The sequence below is a fragment of the Mustela lutreola genome, chromosome 4, assembly GCF_030435805.1.
Source record: "Mustela lutreola isolate mMusLut2 chromosome 4, mMusLut2.pri, whole genome shotgun sequence".
Taxonomy (NCBI): Eukaryota; Metazoa; Chordata; class Mammalia; order Carnivora; family Mustelidae; genus Mustela; species Mustela lutreola.
This window is the reverse complement of record NC_081293.1, coordinates 41,757,582-41,778,969: the sequence shown is the minus strand read 5'-3', so window position 1 is coordinate 41,778,969 and position 21,388 is coordinate 41,757,582. Positions and strand designations below refer to the sequence as shown.

Genomic DNA, 21,388 nt, shown 5'->3' with positions numbered 1-21,388 from the left:
CCGTTGGAAAGTAATACGCAATACGAGCGAGAGTGCCCTGCATCTGGGGACCAGCATTAACTTGGAGACTGGTTGAAAGCACTCCAAAAGAGCAAAGGATCTCGGGGGGGGGGGGAATTGTGGGAATTGGGATGGCTAGGGACAGGGGCTTAAGTCCCTGGTCCCAGGACAGCCTCCCCTGGTGCTAAGGCAGAGAGAGTGTTGCGGAGAAACCAGCTCTTGGTCCCTAAGCCGCCAGCGCGCCGAGAATGCGTGGGGTCTGTTTGAGGGGATGGGAGCCACAACGGGCGGCAGAATGCGAGAGTCCTGCTATAGAGCCTGAGATACTCCCCTGAGAGACGTATAAAAGCCAAGCTGGTGCCCTTTGATACATGCCATTGTTTCAGAGCCTGCACCAAACTCTCCCCCCAGAGAGGTGCGCAAAGGCCCAGCCTGGTGCTCTCGGACCTGCGCCCCATTTTCAGAGCCTGAGACCCGCGCGCGAACCTCAGCCTTCCCTGAAATTGGTGCGCGCAAGCTAGGCGCTCTTAGACCCAGAAAGACCAGGCACTCCCAGCCCGGGCCAGTGGGAAAATCTCAGTGTGCAATCGCTGCTTGGAACCTCTCTGGCGGTCTGGAGCCGCCCAGACAGCTGCCACTACCTTGGCTTTGGGTACAAGCAAAAGATCCTGCATCCCCAGGGACCTTGATTTGGAACCTGCTCTTCCAGCGGCCAAGGGGGAATTTATTTAGGCTCTGCAGCCAGACTGAGGCTTCTCTCTGAGAGGGAGATCAGGGTGCGGTTTGTTTTCCTCTAAAACTACAAAAACCATCAAAAGCGGTCAAAGTGAGGAAAAAAAAAAGTGAACTAACATAAAAACCGCCAGAAAACAAAAGCCTGAAAAAACAAAAAACAAAAAACAGTTTTCTCAGAGTCCACCCCCTTGAGGGGGGCGGGAGGACTTAAGTCAGGGAGCATCATTGACTCCCACTATTCTGGTTCATTTAAGTCAGGGAACATCATTCATTCCCACTATTCTGGTTCATTTTTTTTTTTTAATATATATAGGTAATTTCTTTAACCTAATAACCATCACAGCGAGCTGTCCAGTACATCAAATTCTGTAATAACCTTCTAACCTGAACTTTTTGATACATACACCTATGTTTTTCTTTCGCATTTCTATTTTTTTAATTCCTTTTTTTTAAATTTTAGTTTAGTTTAGTCTAGTTTATTCCTTTTTATTTTTATCTTCTAATATTCATATAGAGTTAAACTTCAAAGTAATCCCCTTTCCCCAATCAATACTACCCCTATAGGTAAACTAATTTTTAATCCCCCTTTATCTTAGGAAAGTTGAGTCCTTTAACAAAGATATCAAGATACATCCAGGAAGAATCAAAACAACCTTCCTCGCACACACTGAGAATTTATAACCACTCTCCATCTTTTTCTTCCACAAGTGTTTCAGTGTTTTTGGGTTTGTCCTGATAGTATATAAATCTTACACTTGGGGTTCTTTTTGACGAGGTTCTTCCTTTATTTGCATATATATATATTTTTTCTCTTGTCATATACTTTTATCAGTCTTTTTGTTTGTCTGTTTTTGTTTGTCTACTTCATATATCTTACCTTGGGGCCCATATGGGCTGAACCTTCTCTTTCATCTTCCCTTTCTTTCCTGTCTCTCTTTCTATCTCTTTTCTTTTGTGTCTCGTTTGGGTGGGGAATCCTGATTGCTCAGAAGTGTTCCAGGGTGTATCTTGACTGCACCACGGTTAATACATCCAGCTACATCTGTTCAGTCATCTCCCACCAAAATGACTAGGAGGAATGCCCAACAAAAGAAAAACACAGAGGATGGACCTTCTGCAACAGAGCTAACGGATATCAACATAGACAATATGTCAGAAAGAGAATTCAGGCTAAAAATTATGCAGGCAATAGCTAGGTTGGAGAAAGCCATGGATGACCAAACAGAATTGATTAGGGCCGAGCTGAAAGCGACCAGACAGGATGTTCACAATGTTAGGGCAGAGCTTAAAGTTACCAGGGAGGAGGTTCACAATGCTCTCAATGGGTTCCAATCTAATCTAAACTCTCTCAAAGCTAGGGTAACTGAGACAGAAGATAGAATTAGTGATCTGGAAGACAAACAGATAGAGAGAAAGGATCAGGAGGATCCTGTTTTGTTCCAGGCTTAGAAACAACAGCTTAGAAACCACGAAAACAGAATCAGGGAAATAAATGATGCCATGAAACGTTCCAGTGTCAGAATTATTGGAATCCCTGAAGGGGAGGAGAAAGAAAGAAGTCTAGAAGATATAGTAGAACAAGTCCTTCATGAAAATTTTCCCAATCTCGCGAATGGAACCAGCGTTCATGTACTAGAGGTTGAACGGTCTTCACCAAAGATTTTACATTCCAAAAAAACATCACGACACCTGATAGTCAAATTGAGGAATTATAATTGTAGGTATAATCTATTGAAAGCCACTAGGGCAAAGAGGCTCCTTACTTACAGAGGAAAGCCCATCAGAATAACGTCAGACCTGTCCACAGAGACCTGGCAAGCCAGAAAAGGCTGGCAAGATATATTCAGGGCACTAAATGAGAAGAACGTGCAGCCAAGAATACTTTATCCAGCAAGACTGACATTCAAAATGGATGGAGAGATAAAGAGTTTCCAAGACCGGCAAGGCTTAAAAGACTATGCAATCACCAAGCCGACACTGCAGGAAATATTAAGGGGGGTTCTATAAAAGAGGAAAAATCCTAAGAATAGCATTGAACAGAAATATAGACAACCTACAGAAAGAAAGACTTCAAAGGTAACTCGATGTCAATAAAAACGTATCTAGCAATAATGACTCTCAATGTGAATGGCCTAAATGCACCCATAAAATGGCATAGGGTTGCAGATTGTATAAAACGACAGGACCCATCCATATGTTGTCTACAAGAGACCCATTTGAACCTAAAGATACACCCAGACTGAAAATGAAGGGAGGGAGAAGCATTTTTCATGCCAATGGGCCTCAAAAGAAGGCTGGGGTAGTGATTGTCATATCAGATAAATTAGATTTTAAACTAAAGACTGTAGTCAGAGATACAGAGGGACACTACATAATCCTTAAAAGGACTATCCACCAAGATGATCTAACAATTGTAAATATCTATGCCCCCAATATGGGAGCAGCCAATTACATAAGAAAGCTGTTAATCAAGATAAATAGTCATATTGATATGAATACACTAATCGTAGGAGATCTTAACACGCTTCTTTCAGAAATAGACAGATCATCGAAGCAGAAAATCAATAAGGAAACAAGAGCATTGAATGACACATTAGAACAGATGGGCCTCATCGATATATACAGAACATTCCACCCTAAAACAGAATACTCATTCTTCTCAAGTGCACATGGAACCTTCTCAAGAATAGACCACATACTGGGTCACAAATCAGGACTCAACCAATACCAAAAGACTGAGATTATTCCCTGCATATTCTCAGATCACAATGCTTTGAAACTGGAGCTTAATCACAAGGAAAAGTTCAGAAGGAACTCAAACACCTGGAAGCTAAAGGCCACCTTGCTTAAAAATGCTTGGATCAACCAGGAGATCAAAGAAGAACTGAAACTCATGGAAACCAATGAGAATGAAGACACTTTGGTCCAAAACCTATGGAATACAGCAAAGGCGGTCCTAAGGGGGGAAATACATAGGCATCCAAGCCTCCCTCAAAAAAATTGAAAAATCCAGAACACAGCAGCTTTCTCTACATCTTAAAGAACTGGAGAATCAACAACAAATCAAACCAACTCCACACATAAGAAGGGAAATCATCAAGATTAGAGCTGAGATCAATGAGGTAGAAACCAAAGATACAGTAGAACGTATCAATGAAATTAGAAGTTGGTTTTTTGAAAGAATCAATAAGATCGATAATCCACTGGCCACAGTAATCCAAAAGAAAAGAGAGAAAGCCCAAATTTATAAAATTATGAATGAAAAGGGAGAGATCACAAGTAACACCAAGGAAATAGAAACAATCATCAGAAGTTATTATCAACAGTTATATGCCAATAAGCTTAGCCACCTTGATGAAATGGATGCATTCCTGGAAAACTATAAACTCTCAAAATAGAACCAGGAAGAAATCGACAATCTGAATAGACCAATATCTAGTAATGAGATTGAAGCAGTGATCAAAAACCTCCCAAAAAACAAGAGCCCAGGACCTGATGGATTCCCTGGAGAATTCTACCAATCTTTCAAAGAAGAAATAACACCTATTCTCCTGAAGCTGTTTCAAAAAATTGAAGCAGAAGGAAAACTTCCAGACTCTTTCTATGAAGCCAGCATTACCCTGATCCCCAAACCAGGCAAAGACCCTACCAAAAAGGAGAATTTCAGACCAATATCACTGATGAATATGGATGCTAAGATTCTCAACAAGATCCTAGCAAACAGGATCCAACAGCACATCAAAAAGATTATCCACCATGACCAGGTGGGATTCATCTCTGGGCTACAAGCATGGTTCAACATTCGCAAATCAATCAGTGTGATAGAACAAATTAATAAGAGAAGAGAAAAGAACCACATGGCCCTCTCAATTGATGCAGAAAAAGCATTTGACAAAATCCAGCATCCCTTCCTGATTAAAACACTTCAAAGTATAGGGATAGAGGGAACATTCCTGAACTTCATAAAATCTATGAAAGACCCACAGCAAATATCATCCTCAATGGGAAAAAGCTTGCAGCCTTCCCATTGAGATCAGGAACACTACAAGGATGCCCACTCTCACCATTATTGTTCAACATAGTATTAGAAGTCCTAGCAACAGCAATCAGACAACAAAGAGAAATAAAAAGGTATCCAAATTGGCAATGAAGAAGTCATACTCTCTCTCTTCGCAGATGACATGATTCTTTATATGAAAAACCCAAAAGACTCCACCCCAAACTACTAGAACTCATACAGCAATTCAGCAACGTGGCAGGATACAAAGTCAATGTGCAGAAATCAGTAGCTTTCTTATACACTAACAATGAAAATACAGAAAGGGAAATTAGAGAATCTATTCCATTTACTATAGCACCAAGAACCATAAGATACCTAGGAATAAACCTAACCAAAGAGGTAAAGGATCTGTACTCGAGGAACTGCAGAACGGCAGAACACTCATGAAGGAAATTGAAGAAGACACAAAAAGATGGAAGACCATTCCATGCTCTTGGATAGGAAGAATAAGCATTGTTAAAATGTCTATACTGCCTAGAGCAATCTATACTTTTAATGCCATTCTGATCAAAATTCCACCAGTATTCTTCAAAGAGCTGGAGCAAATAATCCAGAAATTTGTATGGAATCAGAAGAGACCCCGAATCGCTAAGGAAATGTTGAAAAACAAAAATAAAACTGGGGGCATCACATTACCTGATTTCAAGCTTTATTACAAGTCTGTGGTCACCAAGACAACATGGTACTGGCATAAAAACAGACACATAGACCAGTGGAACAGAGTAGATAGCCTAGATATGGACCCTCAACTCAATGGTCAATTAATCTTCGACAAAACAGGAAAAAATATACAGTGGAAAAAAGACAGTCTCTTTAATAAATGGTGCTGGGAAAACTGGACAGCTATATGTAGAAGAATGAAATTTGACCATTCTCTTACACCGTACACAAAAATAAACTCAAAATGGATAAAAGACCTCAACGTGAGACAGGAATCCATCAGAATCCTAGAGGAGAACATAGGCAGTAATCTCTTCGATATCAGCCATAGCAACTTCTGTCAAGATATGTCTCCAAAGGCAAAGGAAACAAAAGCAAAAATAAACTTTTGGGACTTCATCAAAATCAAAAGCTTCAATGAGTCAAGCAGACAAAGACAACCATCATATGATCTCCCTGATATGAGGAAGTGGTGATGCAACATGGGGGCTTAAGTGGGTAGGAGAAGAATCAATGAAACAAGATGGGATTGGGAGGGAGACAAACCATAAGTGACTCTTACAAAACAAACTGAGGGTTGCTGGGGGGAGGGGGGTTGGGAGAAGGGGGGGTGGGGTTATGGACATTGGGGAGGGTATGTGCTTTGATGAGTGCTGATTCACAGACCTGTACCCCTGGGGATTAAAATACATGTTTATAAAAAATAAAAAATTAAAAAAAAAGAAATAGAAAAAAAATCAAAAGCTTCTGCACAGCAAAGGAAACAGTCAAAAAAACAAAGAGGCAACCCACAGAATGGGAAAAGATATTTGCAAATGATAGTACAGACAAAAGGTTGATATCCAGGATCTATAATGATCTCCTCAAACTCAACACACACAAAACAGGCAATCATATAAAAAAATGGGCAGAAGATATGAACAGACACTTCTCCAATAAAGACATACAAATGGCTATCAGACACATGAAAAAATATTCATCATCACTAGCCCTCAGGGAGATTCAAATTAAAACCACATTGAGATATCACCTTATACCAGTTAGAATGGCCAAAATTAACAAGAGAGGAAACAACATGTGTTGGAGGGGATGTGGAGAAAGGGGAACCCTCTTCCACTGTTGGTGGGAATGCAGGCTGGTGCAGCCTCTTTAAAGAACAGTGTGGAGATTCCTCAAGAAATTAAAAATAGAATTCCCTATGACCCCGCCATTGCATTCCTGTGTATTTACCCCAAAGATACAGGTGTAGTGAAAAGAAGGGCCATCTGTACCCCAGTGTTTATAGCAGCAATGGCCACGGTGGCCAAACTGTGGAAAGAACCAAGATGCCTTTCAACGGACGAATGGATAAGGAAAATGTGGGCCATATACACTATGGAGTATTATGCCTCCATCAGAAAGGATGAATACCCAACTTTTGTAGCAACATGGACGGGACTGGAAGAGATTATGCTGAATGAAATAAGTCAAGCAGAGAGAGTCAATTATCATAGGGTTTCACTTATTTGTGGAGCATAACAAATAGCATGGAGGACATGGGGAGTTAGAGAGGAGAAGGGAGTTGGGGGAAATTGGAAGGGGAGGTGAATCATGAGAGACTATGGACTCTGAAAAACAATGTGAGGGGTTTGAAGTGGCGGGGGTGGGTGGGAGGTTGGGGTACCAGGTGGTGGGTATTATAGAGGGCACGGATTGCATGGAGAACTGGGTGTGGTGAAAAAATAATGAATACTGTTATGCTGAAAATAAATAAATTTAATTAAAAAAAAGAAACTGCTAGACCTCATACAGGAATTCATTATAGTGTCAGGATATAAAATCAATGCACAGAAATAATTTGCATTTCAATACACCAATGACAAGACAGAAGAAAGAGCAATTAAGGAGTTGGGTGCATTTGCAATTGCACCCAAAACCATAAGATACATAGGAATAAATCTAACCAAAGAAGAAAAACATATATACTCAGAAAATTATAAAGTACTCATGAAAGAAATTGAGGAAGACAAGAAGAAATGGAAAAACTTTCCATGCTCATGGATTGGTAGAAAAATTTTGTGAAAATGTCTATGCTACCAAGAGCAATCTACACATTTAATGCAATCCGTATCAAAATACCATTAGTTTTTTTTCAAAGAAATGGAACAAATAAATCTAAAATTTGTATGGAATCAGAAAAGACCCTAAATAGTCAGAGGAATGTTGAAAAAGAAAAAAGAAAAAGTTGGCAGCATCACAATTCCAGACTTTAAGCACTGCTACAAAGCTGTAATAATCAAGACAGTATGGCAGTGGCTGAAAAACAGGCATACAGATCAATGGAACAGAATAGAGAGTCCAGAAGTGGATCCACAAACTCTATGGGCAACGAATCTTCGACAAAGCAGGAAAAAATGTCCAGTGAAAAAACAGACAGTTTCTTCAACAAATGTTGTTGGGAAAATTGGATAGCCACATGCAGAAGAATGAAACTGAACCATTTCCTTACACCACATACAAAAATAGACTCAAAATGGATGAAAGACCTCAATGTGAGAAAGGAATCCATCAAAATCCTTGAGAACACAGTCAGCATCCTTCCTTACCTCAGCCAGAGCAACTTCTTCCTGGAAACACCGTCAAAAACAAGGGAAGCAAGGATAAAGATGAACTTTTGGGAATTCATCAAGATCAAAAGCTTTTGCACAGAAAAGTAAACTCTGTTGCACAGAGTCAACAAAACCAAAGGACAACCGACAATATGGGAGAAGATATTTGTAAATGACATATCAGATAAAGGGCTAGTATCTAAAATTTATAAAGAACATAGCAAATTCAACACCCAAAGAACAAAGAATCCAATCAAGAAAGGTACAGAAGACATGCAGAGACATTTCTGCAAAAAAGACATTCAAATGGCCAACAGACACATGAGAAAGTGCTCTACATCCCTCAGGATCAGGGAACCAAAACCACACAGTGAGATACCACCTCATCAGAATGCCTAAAATTAAAAAGTCAGGAATTGACAGGTGTTGACGAGGATGCAGAAAAAGGGGAACCCTCCTACGCTGTTGGTGGAAATGCAAGGTGATGCAGACACTCTGGAATACAGTATGGAAGTTTCTCAAAAAGTTGAAAATAGAGCTACTCTATGACCCAGCAATTACACTACTGGGTATTTACCCTAAAGATATAAATGCAGTGATCTGAAGGGGCACGTATACCCGAATGTTTAGAGTGTCAATGTCTACAATAACCAAACTATGGAAAGAGCTTAGACGTTCATCAACAGATGAATGGATAAAGAAGATGTGGTATCTATATACAATGGAATACTATGCAGTCATCAAAAACCATGAAATCTTGCCATTTGCAACAACGTGAATGGAACTAGAGGGTATTATGCTAAGCAAAATGAGTCGATCAAAGTAAGAAAATTATCATATGATCTCACTGATATGAGGAATTTGAGAAAAAATACAGAGAATCCTAGGGGAAGGGAGGGTAAAATGAAACAAGATGGAACCAGAGAGGTAGACAAAGCATAAGAGATTTTTAATCTCAGGAAACAAGCTAAGGGTTGCCAGAGGGATAGGTGTGGGAGGGATGGGATGGTTGTGTGATGGATATTGGGGAGGGTATGTGCTATGGTGAGTGCTGTCAATTGTGTATGAATGATGAATCCCAGACCTGTACCACTGAAACAAATAATACATTATAAGTTAATAAAAAAAACCCTCACATTGAGATACCATCTTACATAAGTTAGAATGGCAAAAATTGACAAAGCAAGAAGCAACAAGTGAAAAGGGGAACCCTCTTACACTGTTGTGGGAATGCAAGTTGGTACTGCCACTTTGGAAAACAGTATGGATCGTCCTCAAAAAATTAAAATAGTGCTACCCTATGACTCAGCAATTACACTACTGGGTATTTACCCCAAAGATACAGATGTAGTGAAAAGAAAGGACCCCTGCACCCCACTGTTCATAGTGGCAATGTCCACAATAGCCAAAGTATGGAAAGAGCTGAGATGCCATTCAACAGATGAATGGATAGAGAAGATGTGGTACCTATACACAATGGAATATTGCTCAGCCATCAGAAGGGATGAATACCAACTTTTGCATCAACATGGATAGGACTGGAGGAGATTATGCTAAGTGAAATAAGTCAAGCAGAGAAAGTCAATTATCATATGGTTTCACTTATTTGTGGAACATAAGGAATGGCATGGAGAACATTAGAAGGAAGGAAAAAATAAAGTGTGGGAAATGGAGGGGGAGACAAACCACAAGACACTATGGACTCTGAGAAACAAAACTGAGGATTTTAGAAGAGGGGGGTGGGGGATGGGTGAACCTGGTGATGGGTATTTAAGGAGAGCATAGATTGCATGGAGCACTGGGTGTTATTCACAATCAATCAATTAGGGAACACTACATCAAAAACTAATGATGTACTGTATGGTGACTATCATAACATAAAAAATACAAACTGCTAGAAAAATAAGTAAAATGCATACTTCTAAAGGGATCTTGTGCCTAAACTCTAGCATAGTCTCCTTAATCATTCCAGGGATACAAAAATATCTTAATGTTTTCTCCATACATGTAGTGACTCTAGGGTCTGTGCAAAGGTCTGTATGTAAACTTTAAGAAGAAAACACAGAGAAAAAGCCTTATGAAGTTGGATTTGGTAATGGTATTTTGGATATCACACCCAAAACACAAGCAATAAAAGAAAAATAGATAAACCAAATATCAAAATTAAAAACTTTTGTACAAAGGATAGCATAAAAAAATGAAACGATAACCCAATGAATGAGAGAGAACATTGGCAAATCATATATTTGAAAAGGAACTGCTATCTAGAGCATATAAGAATTCCTACAACTCTCTTACACTTTTGGTGGGAATGCAAGTTGGTGCAGCCTCTTTGGAGAACAGTGTGGAGATTCCTCAAGAAATTAACAATAGAACTTCCCTATGACCCTTCCATTGCACTACTGGGTATTTGCCCCAAAGATACAGATGCAGTGAAAAGAAGGGCCACCTGTACCCCAATGTTTATAGCAGCAATGGCCACGGTCACCAAACTGTGGAAAGAACCAAGATGCCCTTCAACAGACGAATGGATAAGGAAGATGTGGTCCATCTACACTATGGAGTATTATGCCTCCATCAGAAAGGACGAATACCCAACTTTTGTAGCAACATGGACGGGACTGGAAGGGATTATGCTGAGTGAAATAAGTCAAGCAGAGAGTCAATTATCATATGGTTTCACTTATTTGTGGAGCGTAACTAATAGCATGGAGGACATGGGGAGATAGAGAGGAGAAGGGAGTTGGGGGAAATTGGAAGGGGAGGTGAATCATGAGAGACTATGGACTCTGAAAAACAATATGAGGGTTTTGAAAGAGCAGGGGGTGGGAGGTTGGGGTACCAGGTGGTGGGTATTATAGAGGGCAGGGATTGCATGGAGAACTGGGTATGGTGCAAAAATAATGAATACTGTTATGCTGAAAATAAAAAATAAATTAAAAAAAATTCTTACAACTCAACAATAAAAATAAAACAACTCAAAAATGGGCAAAGGAGTTCAATAGGCATTTTTCTAAAGAAATGTACAAACAGAAGATGGTGAAGGACATCCTAAGTTTGTCTGGTTCCTCACATACACCTAGATAGTTGTCTAATCATTCTAAACACATGAGAAGTCAATTGACAATCTGAGAAAAGAAATGCTGCAAGTCTACAGGTAGAAAAGTGACCATCTTTTGAAAGATGGGAAGTTAGATGAATCCAGGGAGAAATAGCTGAGGATACTGCATAGGTAGGAGCATGCTTCTGGAGCAGTAGAGTGTAAAATCAAAACTTCTTGCAGTGTATTACATTGGGGGATGTCCCTGGCTTAAAGGTATTCAGGGGGCAAAGTGGAGTGGTATTCCAGATGGGACAGTGTGATTGTAGGATCCCCACGGTCACAAGAACAGGTATGCCCAAATGTGGCAGAGTTCCCAGGCATCAGAGCAAGGAAGCTGGGTGAGAACAATGAGTCTAGGTACCAGTTTTCTGCTCTGCCATGCCTTAAACTGTGAACCATTGCAGAGTTGTGTGACTGCTTTCCTGGGAGGGTCCAGCAAAAGGCAATAGTGAGGCAAGACCCTCTCTCATCACTTGGAGAAAAATAGCTTGTATCTGAACTGCAGGAGTCAGAAAAATTTGGAGTTTTGAAACTCGGTCATGCATCTGAGATAAAAATGCTCAGTCATAGGCTGGGTGAACCCAGATTAGCAATGAAAACCAGGGAGACAAGAGTCATTGACTACTTTTCTGTGAGGGCTCATTGAAGAGTTGGGGGAGTGAGTTTTTAGCTCCAGGACTAGAGAGCAGGGCCCCATCAGCACTGAAAGCCTTCAAGCAGGAAAACAGTGCCACAGAGTGGAGTCCAGAGCTGCTTACGCCAAGCCCTAACTCCCTTCACACTGGAGGTACATTTCCACCAGGGCGAATGCCACTGAGAGTCAGTGCAGCAGGCCTCCCCTCTAGAAGACCAACACAAACAATTATCTCACACCAAGTTTACAGATCATAGAAGGCTGCAAAACTTCAGCACTTGGGGGAAAACAGTATACAGCATTCTTTATTCTTTAGGCTTTCAGTATTATTTTTTTCCAGTTATTTTCTTATTTTTTCAATTCTTTTAAATTTTGTGTTTATATGTACACATTATATACATATTTATTTTTTCCCATCATTGTATTTCACTTTATATTAAAAGTCTTTTTTTCTTATTTTTGGGTCTAGTTTTAAAAATTTTTATTATTTTTTCTATTTTTAAATTTTTATATTTATTTTTTAAATTTAAATTCAGTTAACCAAGGTATAGTACATCATTGGTTTTGATATAATATTTAAATGTTCATCAGTTCACTATAACGCCCTGTGCTCATCACATCATATGCCCTCCTTAATGCCCATCACTCAGTTACCCCATCCCCCATCCACCTCCCTTTCTGCAACTCTCAGTTTGTTTCCTGGAGTCAAGTGTCTCATATAGTTTTTATCCCTCTCTGATTTCTTCCCATTCAGTTCCCCCCCACACTCCTATTGTCCTCTGCACTACTCCTTACGTTCCACATATGAGTAAAAGCATATAATTGTGTATCTCTTATTGACTTATTTCACTTAGCATAGTACTGTCCAGTTCCATCCAAGTTGATGTAAGTGGATCTTGTTTCCTTTAACAAGCAGACTAAAACATACCCAGGATCTGGTTCGTTTTATTTTGTTTTATTTATTTTGTTTTTGTCTTTGTTTGCTTTGTCTTTTTTTATTGTTATTATTGTTTTTTTCTCCTCCTCTCTTTTCTTTTCTGGACAAAATGACAAGATGGAGAAATTCACCCCAAAAGAAAGAAAAGCAGGTAGTACTCCCTGCCAGGGATTTAATCAATACAGATATAAGTAAGATGTCTGAATTAGAACTTTAGAATGATTCTAGATACTAGATAGGCTTGAAAAAAGCATGGAAGACACTAAGGAATTCCTTACCTCGAAATAAATGAAATAAAATCTGGTCAGTCCAAAATTAAAAATTCTATAACTGTGATGCAGTCCAAAGTGGAGGACATAAAAATGAAGATGAATGAGCAGAAGAAAGAGTCAGTGCTATAGCAGATTTATATCTGTAAAATATAAAATATTTTCATGATGGAAAATAATGAAGCTGAAAAGAAGAGAGAAAAAAAAACCTATTAGATCACAAAGAGAGACTTATTTCCATAAAGCAAAATAATAGCTGGATAATAGGGGGCCCAGAAGATGAAGAGAGGGAGAAAGGGGAAGAAGGTTTATTTGAACAAATTATAGTTGAGAACTTCTCTAATCTGGGGGAAGGAAACAGGCATTCAGCTCCAGGAGGCACAGAGAACCCCTTTCAAAATCAATAAAAATAGGTCAACACCCCGACATATAATAGTGAAGCTTACAAATTTCAAAGATAAAGAGAAAATCTCAAAGCAGCTGGGTACAAGAGGCCCTGAATCTACAAAGGCAGACACATAAGGTTGGTAGCAGACCTGCCCACAAAGACCCGGCAGGCCAGAAAGGACTGGCATGATATATTCAACATGCTAAACTGGAAAGTGTGCAGCCAAGAATACTTTATCCAGCAAGGCTGTCATTAAGGATAGTTGGAGAGGTAAAGAGTTTCCAGGAGAAACAAAAACTAAAGGACTATGTGATCACTAAACCAGCCCTGCAACAAATATTAAAGGGATCCTGTGAGCTCAAAAGTAACAGAGAGAGAGGGAGGGGGCATACCCCAAAGTAGTAAAGACAGAAAGGAACAGAGACAATTAACAGGAACAGCAATTTTACAGGTAATACAATGGCACTAAATTAATATCTTTCAATAATTACTCTGAATGTAAATGGGCTAAATGTTCCAATCAAAAGACATAGGATATCAGATTGGATTAAAAAAAAGACACATTGATGTGCTGCTTATAAGAGACTCATTTTAGACCCAGAGACACCTCCAGACTGAAAGTGAGGGGGTGGAGAACAATTTACCATGCTAATGGAGATCAAAAGAAAGCCAAGGTAGCCATCCATATTATCAGACAAACTAGATTTTAAAGCGAAGACTGTAATAAGAGATGAAGAAGGATACTATATCATAATAAAGGGGTTTATCCAAGATCTAACAGTTGTAAATATTTATGCCTCTAACTTGGGAGAAGCCAAATATACAAACCAATTAATAACAAAATTAAAGAAACTAATTGATAATAATATAATAATATTAGAGGACTTTAATATCCCACCCATGAAAATGGCAAATCATGGAAGCAGAACAATAACAAGGAAACAAGTGTTTTGGATCATACACTAGACTAATTGGACTTCACAGATATATTTAGAGCATTTCATCCAAAAGCAGCAGAATACACATTCTTCTTGACTGTATATGGGGCATTCTCCAGAATAGATCACATACTAAGTCACAAATCAGGTCTCAGCCAGTACCAAAAGACTGGGATCACTCCCTGCATATTTCCAAACCACAATGCTATAAAACTTGAAGTCAACCACATGAAAAAATTTGGAATGACCACAAATATGTGGAGGTCAAAGAACATTCTACTGTAGAATGAATGGGTCAACCAAGAAATTAAAGAAGAATTAAAAAATATATTTTTTATTATTAAAGCAAATGAAAATGAAAACACAACAGTTAAATTCCTTTGGGATGCAGCAAAGGTGGTCCTGAGGGAAGTATATAGCAACACAGTGAGAGAAGTCTCAAACACAAGACCCAACCTTACACCCAGGAGCTGGAAAAAGATGAGAAAATAGAGCCTAAATCAGAAATAATAAAGATTAGAGAAGAAATCAATGATACAGAAATACATAAAAAAAGAACAGATCAATGAAACTAGGAGCTGGTTCTTTGAAAGAATTAGCAAGATTGATAGACCCCTAGCTGGACTTATCAAAAAGAAAAGGACCAACATAAATAAAATCATGAATGGGGGGCCTGGGTGGCTCAGTGCGTTAATGCCTCTGCCTTTGGCTCAGGTCATGTTCCCAGGGTCCTGGGATCGAGCCCCACATCAGGGTCTCTGCTCAGCAGGGAGCCTGCTTCCTCCTCTCTCTCTCTCTCTGCCTGCCTCTCTGCCTACCTGTGATCTCTGTCAAATAAATAAATAAAATCTTAAAAAAAATAAAATCATAAATGAAAGAGGAAGGATCACAACCAACACTGAAGAAATACAAACAATTATAAGAGAATATTGTGAGCATTTATATGCCAACAAATGAAGAAATAGATAAATTCCTAGAAACATATAAACTACCAAAGCTGAAACAGGAAGAAGTAGAATACCTGAACAGATCCAAAAGCAGCAAAGAAATTGAATCAGTAATCAAAAATCTCCCAACAAACAAGAGTCTTCCTAACTCCAACCCTAATGCCTAAGAGAGAAATCATCACCTCCCTGGGCTGGGCCAAATATCATTGAGGCAAGACCTGCTCAGAGCAATTCAGAAGTCCCTTCACTAGACAGTGAGGAGGAACTTATTCCAGGGGACAGAGCGGCTCCCAGCTCTGCTGGTTTTGTTCAGAAGCCGGTGGCTGGCCACACACTTGCCCCCCCTCCCAACCCCCAGGTCATCAGCTTCCACAGAGAATAAGAGGAACCAGAGGCAGTACAGCCTGGGATGCTGTAATCAGGGTACACAGGAAGCCAGAGTCCTGTCATCCCTACCAGCCTGGGGGCTACTTCATCCAACTTCCAGATCCCACCCCCTTTCCAGGAGATAGCAAGTGCAAATATCTTCCCTACTCTACATCCCAGAGTGGTTTTGAGGATGAAGTGTAAGTGGGAGGGTTTTGGAAACCAAAATGTGCTTTAATAATATTATTCTCATACCACTGATAGTATTGACCCAGTAAAGTTCATTCTCAATCCAACACGCCAGTTAGAAACGAATATCCACCCAGGATGAATATCCACCCCCTTTCCTTCTCTGAGGGCTACAGGGTGCCCAAGGCACAACCCAGCTTCCCAGGACAACAGCTGGCCAGACCTAGCTGTTCTGGAAGTGCACTAAATCCAGAACATGGTCTCCAAGGGGTTGAAGAAGGAAGCAAAAGTCTGGGAAGGAAAGCAAAGGATTTTCTAAGCAGTGACAGTCTGAGAATGCCCACCAGAAGCAACAGGGCAATCTCTCTGGTGCCCAGTAAAAATAGAATCCACGTGGGTGAAAAGCAACACAAGCAAAAAACCATACAGACAGAAACTGAAACCCAGCGAGCTTCTAACTAGAAAGAGCTTCTAGCAATCACCTGCCCCTCCAGCTGTTTAAGGGACATGCAGGGCACAAATCCTGGCCCTGTCAGAGGAGGGACTGAGAGCCACCCCAAAACCCTATTGTGGCCTTTTCTCCTTTCCAAAAGGAAAAGTCCCAGAGAACAAATTCTTGTGGGCATTCCTTCTGTCTCAAGAACGAGTCTGCAGAGATTTCTTGAGGGAAAGAATCCCCTTTCCCTCCCCTCACGGAAGCTGGCATCCCCTTTGGTCCCCTCTTGCCCATATTAGCCTCAGGGATCGCTCTGCCTTTGGGGCGTTGGGTAGGGCAGGAGCGCCACTCACTTGTCCAAGATGAAGTAAAGATCAAAATTACTCTGGCATTTTTTGGACTCGTCTATCCGGATCTCCGGTAAGTAGCGGCTCGGACCGCTGTTGGGTTGGAGGACTTTCCCATGTGGGCGGGGGTTGTGGTGTTGGCTTTTCCTGCTCTGACCGGGTTCATTCATGTCTCTGGAGGCCTTGATCGTGTGCAGGAAGCTTCCGGCTCTCAGCAGCGGAGGCGGCAATATCAGCAGCAGGAAGAGTGCAGGGCCTGGCAAACCCAGGCTGCGGCTCCCCATTTTCTGGGCCGCTCTCGCGATGTTGCTGGATTCTGGCCACTTCAGGTCGCCCCAGGCTGCTGCCTCGGTGGACTCCTCCTGTGCTAAGGAAGACTCTGCCTCTCCAGCCCTTTCCCAAGACCCACTTCAAGCCTCCACCTGCTACCTGCCCTTTGGGCGGAAGAGGTAAGTGGCTGGCTCTGGGGCGATGGCCCCACTACCTGCGCTTTCCTTCCTCCGTGCCCCCAGGGCAGAAGGCCTTGTTATGATGGGCAGGAGGGTTGGCATGGTGACTTTATGACCTGCCGCTCTGCTCAGTGTCCTGCCTTCTGACAACCCCAGGCAAGAGTCCTGGGATTTTTGGGTGGGGGCGGGGAGTGGGGTGGGATAAGATGAGGCCGCCATTTGTCTCGTATCCTAAACCCTCCAGGTGGGCATTAAAATCCTCAAGATCCTGCTTTTTCATAACTCAAAGGTGGCAGCTGAGGTGGCTTAGATGGGGACATCCCTGTGGGTGAAGAGGTCCAGGAGCTGGGAGACTAGAGTACAGTAATCATCATTGATGTGAACACTGAAGCCACCCATGGACATGGAAGGATCTAGAAGGTCTAGAAGGTGAAAGCATTCCAAAGTCCTTTGTGAATGAGGGACATTCCAGTTATCTACTGCTGTGTAACAAACCACCTGCAAATTAATGACATAAAACAAGAACCATTTCCTATGTGCACAGTGTCTGTGGATCAGAAATGTAAAGAGAGCTGAGTGGAGATGGCTTGTCTCTGCTTCATGGAAAAACATGGAAAACCCATTTGCTCTTTCATATAAATTTTAGAAACACTATTTAAATCTCATATAAATTTTAGATCTTCTTCTTCTTACCTCTTACTTTTCACTTAGATCATAGGCTTATGATTCTTCTAAATTGATTCTAGATAACTTTACACACTGTAGCCTCTGAGAACAGTAGGAGCTGATAATTGCCATGAGCAATACTTTCAAAATATCCAGTTTTGAATTTAGATTGGCCATTGGCCATTTGTTTTAGTTGCCTGATCTTATGAAAAGTCTCCCCAAATTTTTAATACTTGATTACAGTAACACTGTAGTTAATTAATTTAATTAATGAATTAAATTAATTAATTGATCATTAATGTATAGATACTCTTTGGTCTGATTTGAATCTGCCATCTGGACTCCCAGTATCAGTGAACCTGGCAATGTCTCCATTTATTTATATCTTTTCCAGTGCCTTGGATATAAATTTCCCTATGAAGACCCTTTTTTTGTCAAGTGCCTTCCCTAAATATCTTATATTTTTGCTCTTAATGTAAATGACATTTTAAAAATAAAGCTTTTAAACTTTTATTGGTGTTGTGGGAAGATGTATTATTGATTATTCATATAATTTGCTAAGCTCCCTAATTCTAACATATGTCTGTAGAGCAGTTTTGGTTTCCATAAAAAACAGAAACAAAAGAAATTACTCTGGCTGGTTCTCTAATGCCATTTTGTCTGGAACCTGTGATGGAGGCATTCTTGACTTTTACAAGAATACTTTTAACATATCAACGTGAAAAATCCCATTTATGCTTAGTGAAGTAAGTCAATCAGAGAAAGACAACTATCATATGATCTCCTTGATATGAAGTGGAGCGGCAACATGGGAGGTTTGGGGGGTAGGAAAAGAATAACGAAACAAGATGGGATCAGGAGGGAGACAAACCATAAAAGACTCTTAATCTCACAAAACAAACTGAGGATTGCCAGGGGGAGGGGGGAAGGGAGAGGGGGTGGGGTTATGGACATTGGGGAAGGTATGTGCTTGGTGAGTGCGGTGAAATGTGTAAACCTGGCGATTCACAGAACTGTACCCCTGGGGCTAATAATACATTATATGTTAATAAAAAATTTAAAAATTTAATAAAAAAATTAAAAAAGAAAAAAATACTATTTATGAAAGGCTTTTGGTGGAAATTCTTTATCAGATTAGGCAGTTTCCATACTCTGCTTGGTTTGCTACAAATTATGCATAAATGATTAATTTTTCCTAAGAAGAATTAAATTCATTTTCTGCATATTTCGTGATGCATATATATTTTTCACCAGTAATCTATTCATATGATTAATTGCACCAATGCATGTTAAAACTAATTTTAACATTTTACAAACAAAACCTAACATGGCCATGGTAATTTTTTAAAACACTGTTTGATTGAGTTTATTATTAGTTTATAATTTTTAAATTTTTTACCTATAAGCATGAGAGAAATCAGTTTATATTTCTTATTTTTGTCCTGTCCTTATCTGATTTGGATATTATGTAATGCTAACTTAATAAAATGCATTTGGAAGTGTTTTTACTTTCTTTTCTCTTGGAAAGACTTCAAATATGATCACCATAATCAACTCCTTGAATATTTGGTAGTATATCATCTGTGCCTGTTTTCTTCATGGGAAGTTGATAAACTACTCATATAATTTATTTAACATATACTGAATATTATTACTGAATTCTGTCCCTGTAGTTAGAGATACAGTCTTTAAGAAGGTGATGAGGTTTAAAGGAGATAATTAAGTGTGGGCCCTTAATCCCATAGGACAGGTGTCCTCATAAGAAAAGAAATGCCAGAGCTCTCTTCCCATGCACACACCAAGAAAGTAGCCACCTGTAATTTGGGAAGAGAATCCACATCAGAAGTCAACCCTGCTAACACTTTGATCTTGGACTTCCAGTAGTGTCTAGACTATGAGAAAATAAATTTCTGTTGTTTAAGCCATCTAGCCTGTGGTACGTAGTTTCAGTAGGCAAAACAGACCAACACATTGCATTATTTAGTACTTCCATTTATTTTACAAGTCATTTTAGGTATCACATTTTCCAGGAATTTGGACATCTCTTTGCATATATTGGTATAAAGTTGTTCAGAAATATTTGATTTTTATATTTATGCTCTATCTGTAGTTATAGCTTCCTTATAATTCCTACTCTAACTTAATTATGTCTTTTCTTACTCTATGCATTCACAACAGGGAGGATATTGCCCACATGGTGAGGAAAATTAGTCTTACTTTTTAAAAGTATGAAAAACAATACATCAAGAGATACAGAATATGCCTGTGGCACTCCATAATTATTATTATTGTTGTTGTTGTTAGTTTTACCTCCTTTTATCTCATCCAATTTATGTTTAAAAAGTCATTTTGTAGAATTTCCCACATTTTAGATTTGGTTGATTCTTTCCTAATCATCTTACTAATCTTTATTCTATCATCAAATTTCCTGTAAGCCAGTATTTAGGAGCTAGAAGCTTGGTGAATCTCAGGTTCATTTTTGTTATGATATTGTTCTTCCTACATTATATCAGGAGACACATGTTGTTTGATAGTTGCACTTTTAGTGATGCTGTGATTGGTCAAATGGATTGGATTTGTGAGCCTTTTACCACCATTAAGTCCTCCAACAACATTTTATCTCATGGTTAAATCCCTTGACAACATTTTATCTACGGTTAGAATGACTGTAGATAGATGTCTAAATCTTCAATAAGAGTTGCAAAATGGTGATTTCAAATTTTATTATTTCTAATGCATTTATTAGCTGAGATTCTCTTTTCCCCAGTTTTATTTAGATATAATTGACCTATAGCATTGTATAAGTTTAAAGTTTACAGTATAACAATTTGACATATAATTGTGAAATAATTAGCAAAATAAATTTAGTTAACACCCATCATTTCATATAGATACAGAAAAAAAAGAAAAAAGAAAAAAAATTCCTGTGATGAGAATTCTTAGAATCTACTCTTTGAACAACTTTCAAATATCCTGTAAGGCACTGTTGTTCTTTACACCCCTATTACTTATTTATCTTATAATTGGAGTTTGAACATTTTGACCAACTTTATCCAGTTCCTCCTCCCATCTCTGCCTCTGGTAATCACAAATACGATCTCTTTTTCTATGTTTAAATTTTTTAAAAAATTTCACGTGTAAGTGAGATCATACAGATTTTTCCTTCTTTTTCTGATTTATTTCACTTAAAATAATGCTCTCAAGTTTCATCTATGCTGTTGCAAATGGCAAGATTTTCTTTTTTAATGGTTCAAATATATATACATAATGGCTGAAATATATCTACAAATATATATTTATCTATATCTATATCTATATATCTATCACACAATCGCTTGATGACCTCCTAGGTTGCTTGCATGTCTTGCTTATTGCATATAATGGAGCAATAAACATGGGGGTACAAATCTCTTTGACTTAGTATTGTTGTTTCCCTCACATATTTTCCCAGAGGCAGGATTGCTGGATCATATGGTTGTTCTGTTTTTAAATTTTTGAGGAAATTTCATACTGTTTTACATTTTGACTATACAAATTTACAGTCCTGCCAATAGTGCACAAGGGTCCCCCATTTCCCACATCTTCACCAGAATTTGTTATCTCTTATTTTTTTGATAATAGCTGTTCTAACAAGCATGAGGTGAAACATCATTGTAATATTTTCTTTTTTAAAATT

General features: G+C 39.2%; 1 protein-coding gene across 1 annotated transcript in view; it reads right to left on the bottom strand.

The window, feature by feature from the left end:
- Window positions 1–17,114, bottom strand: part of LOC131828729 (anthrax toxin receptor-like) — a 61,452-nt gene extending 44,338 nt beyond the window's left edge. Inside the window, exon 1 of the mRNA XM_059169676.1 lies at window positions 16,604–17,114. Coding sequence (XP_059025659.1) covers window positions 16,604–16,881 — 278 coding nt within the window. The 5' untranslated portion in view covers window positions 16,882–17,114. The remainder of the gene's footprint in view (window positions 1–16,603) is intronic.
- Window positions 17,115–21,388: the final 4,274 nt, after the last annotated feature.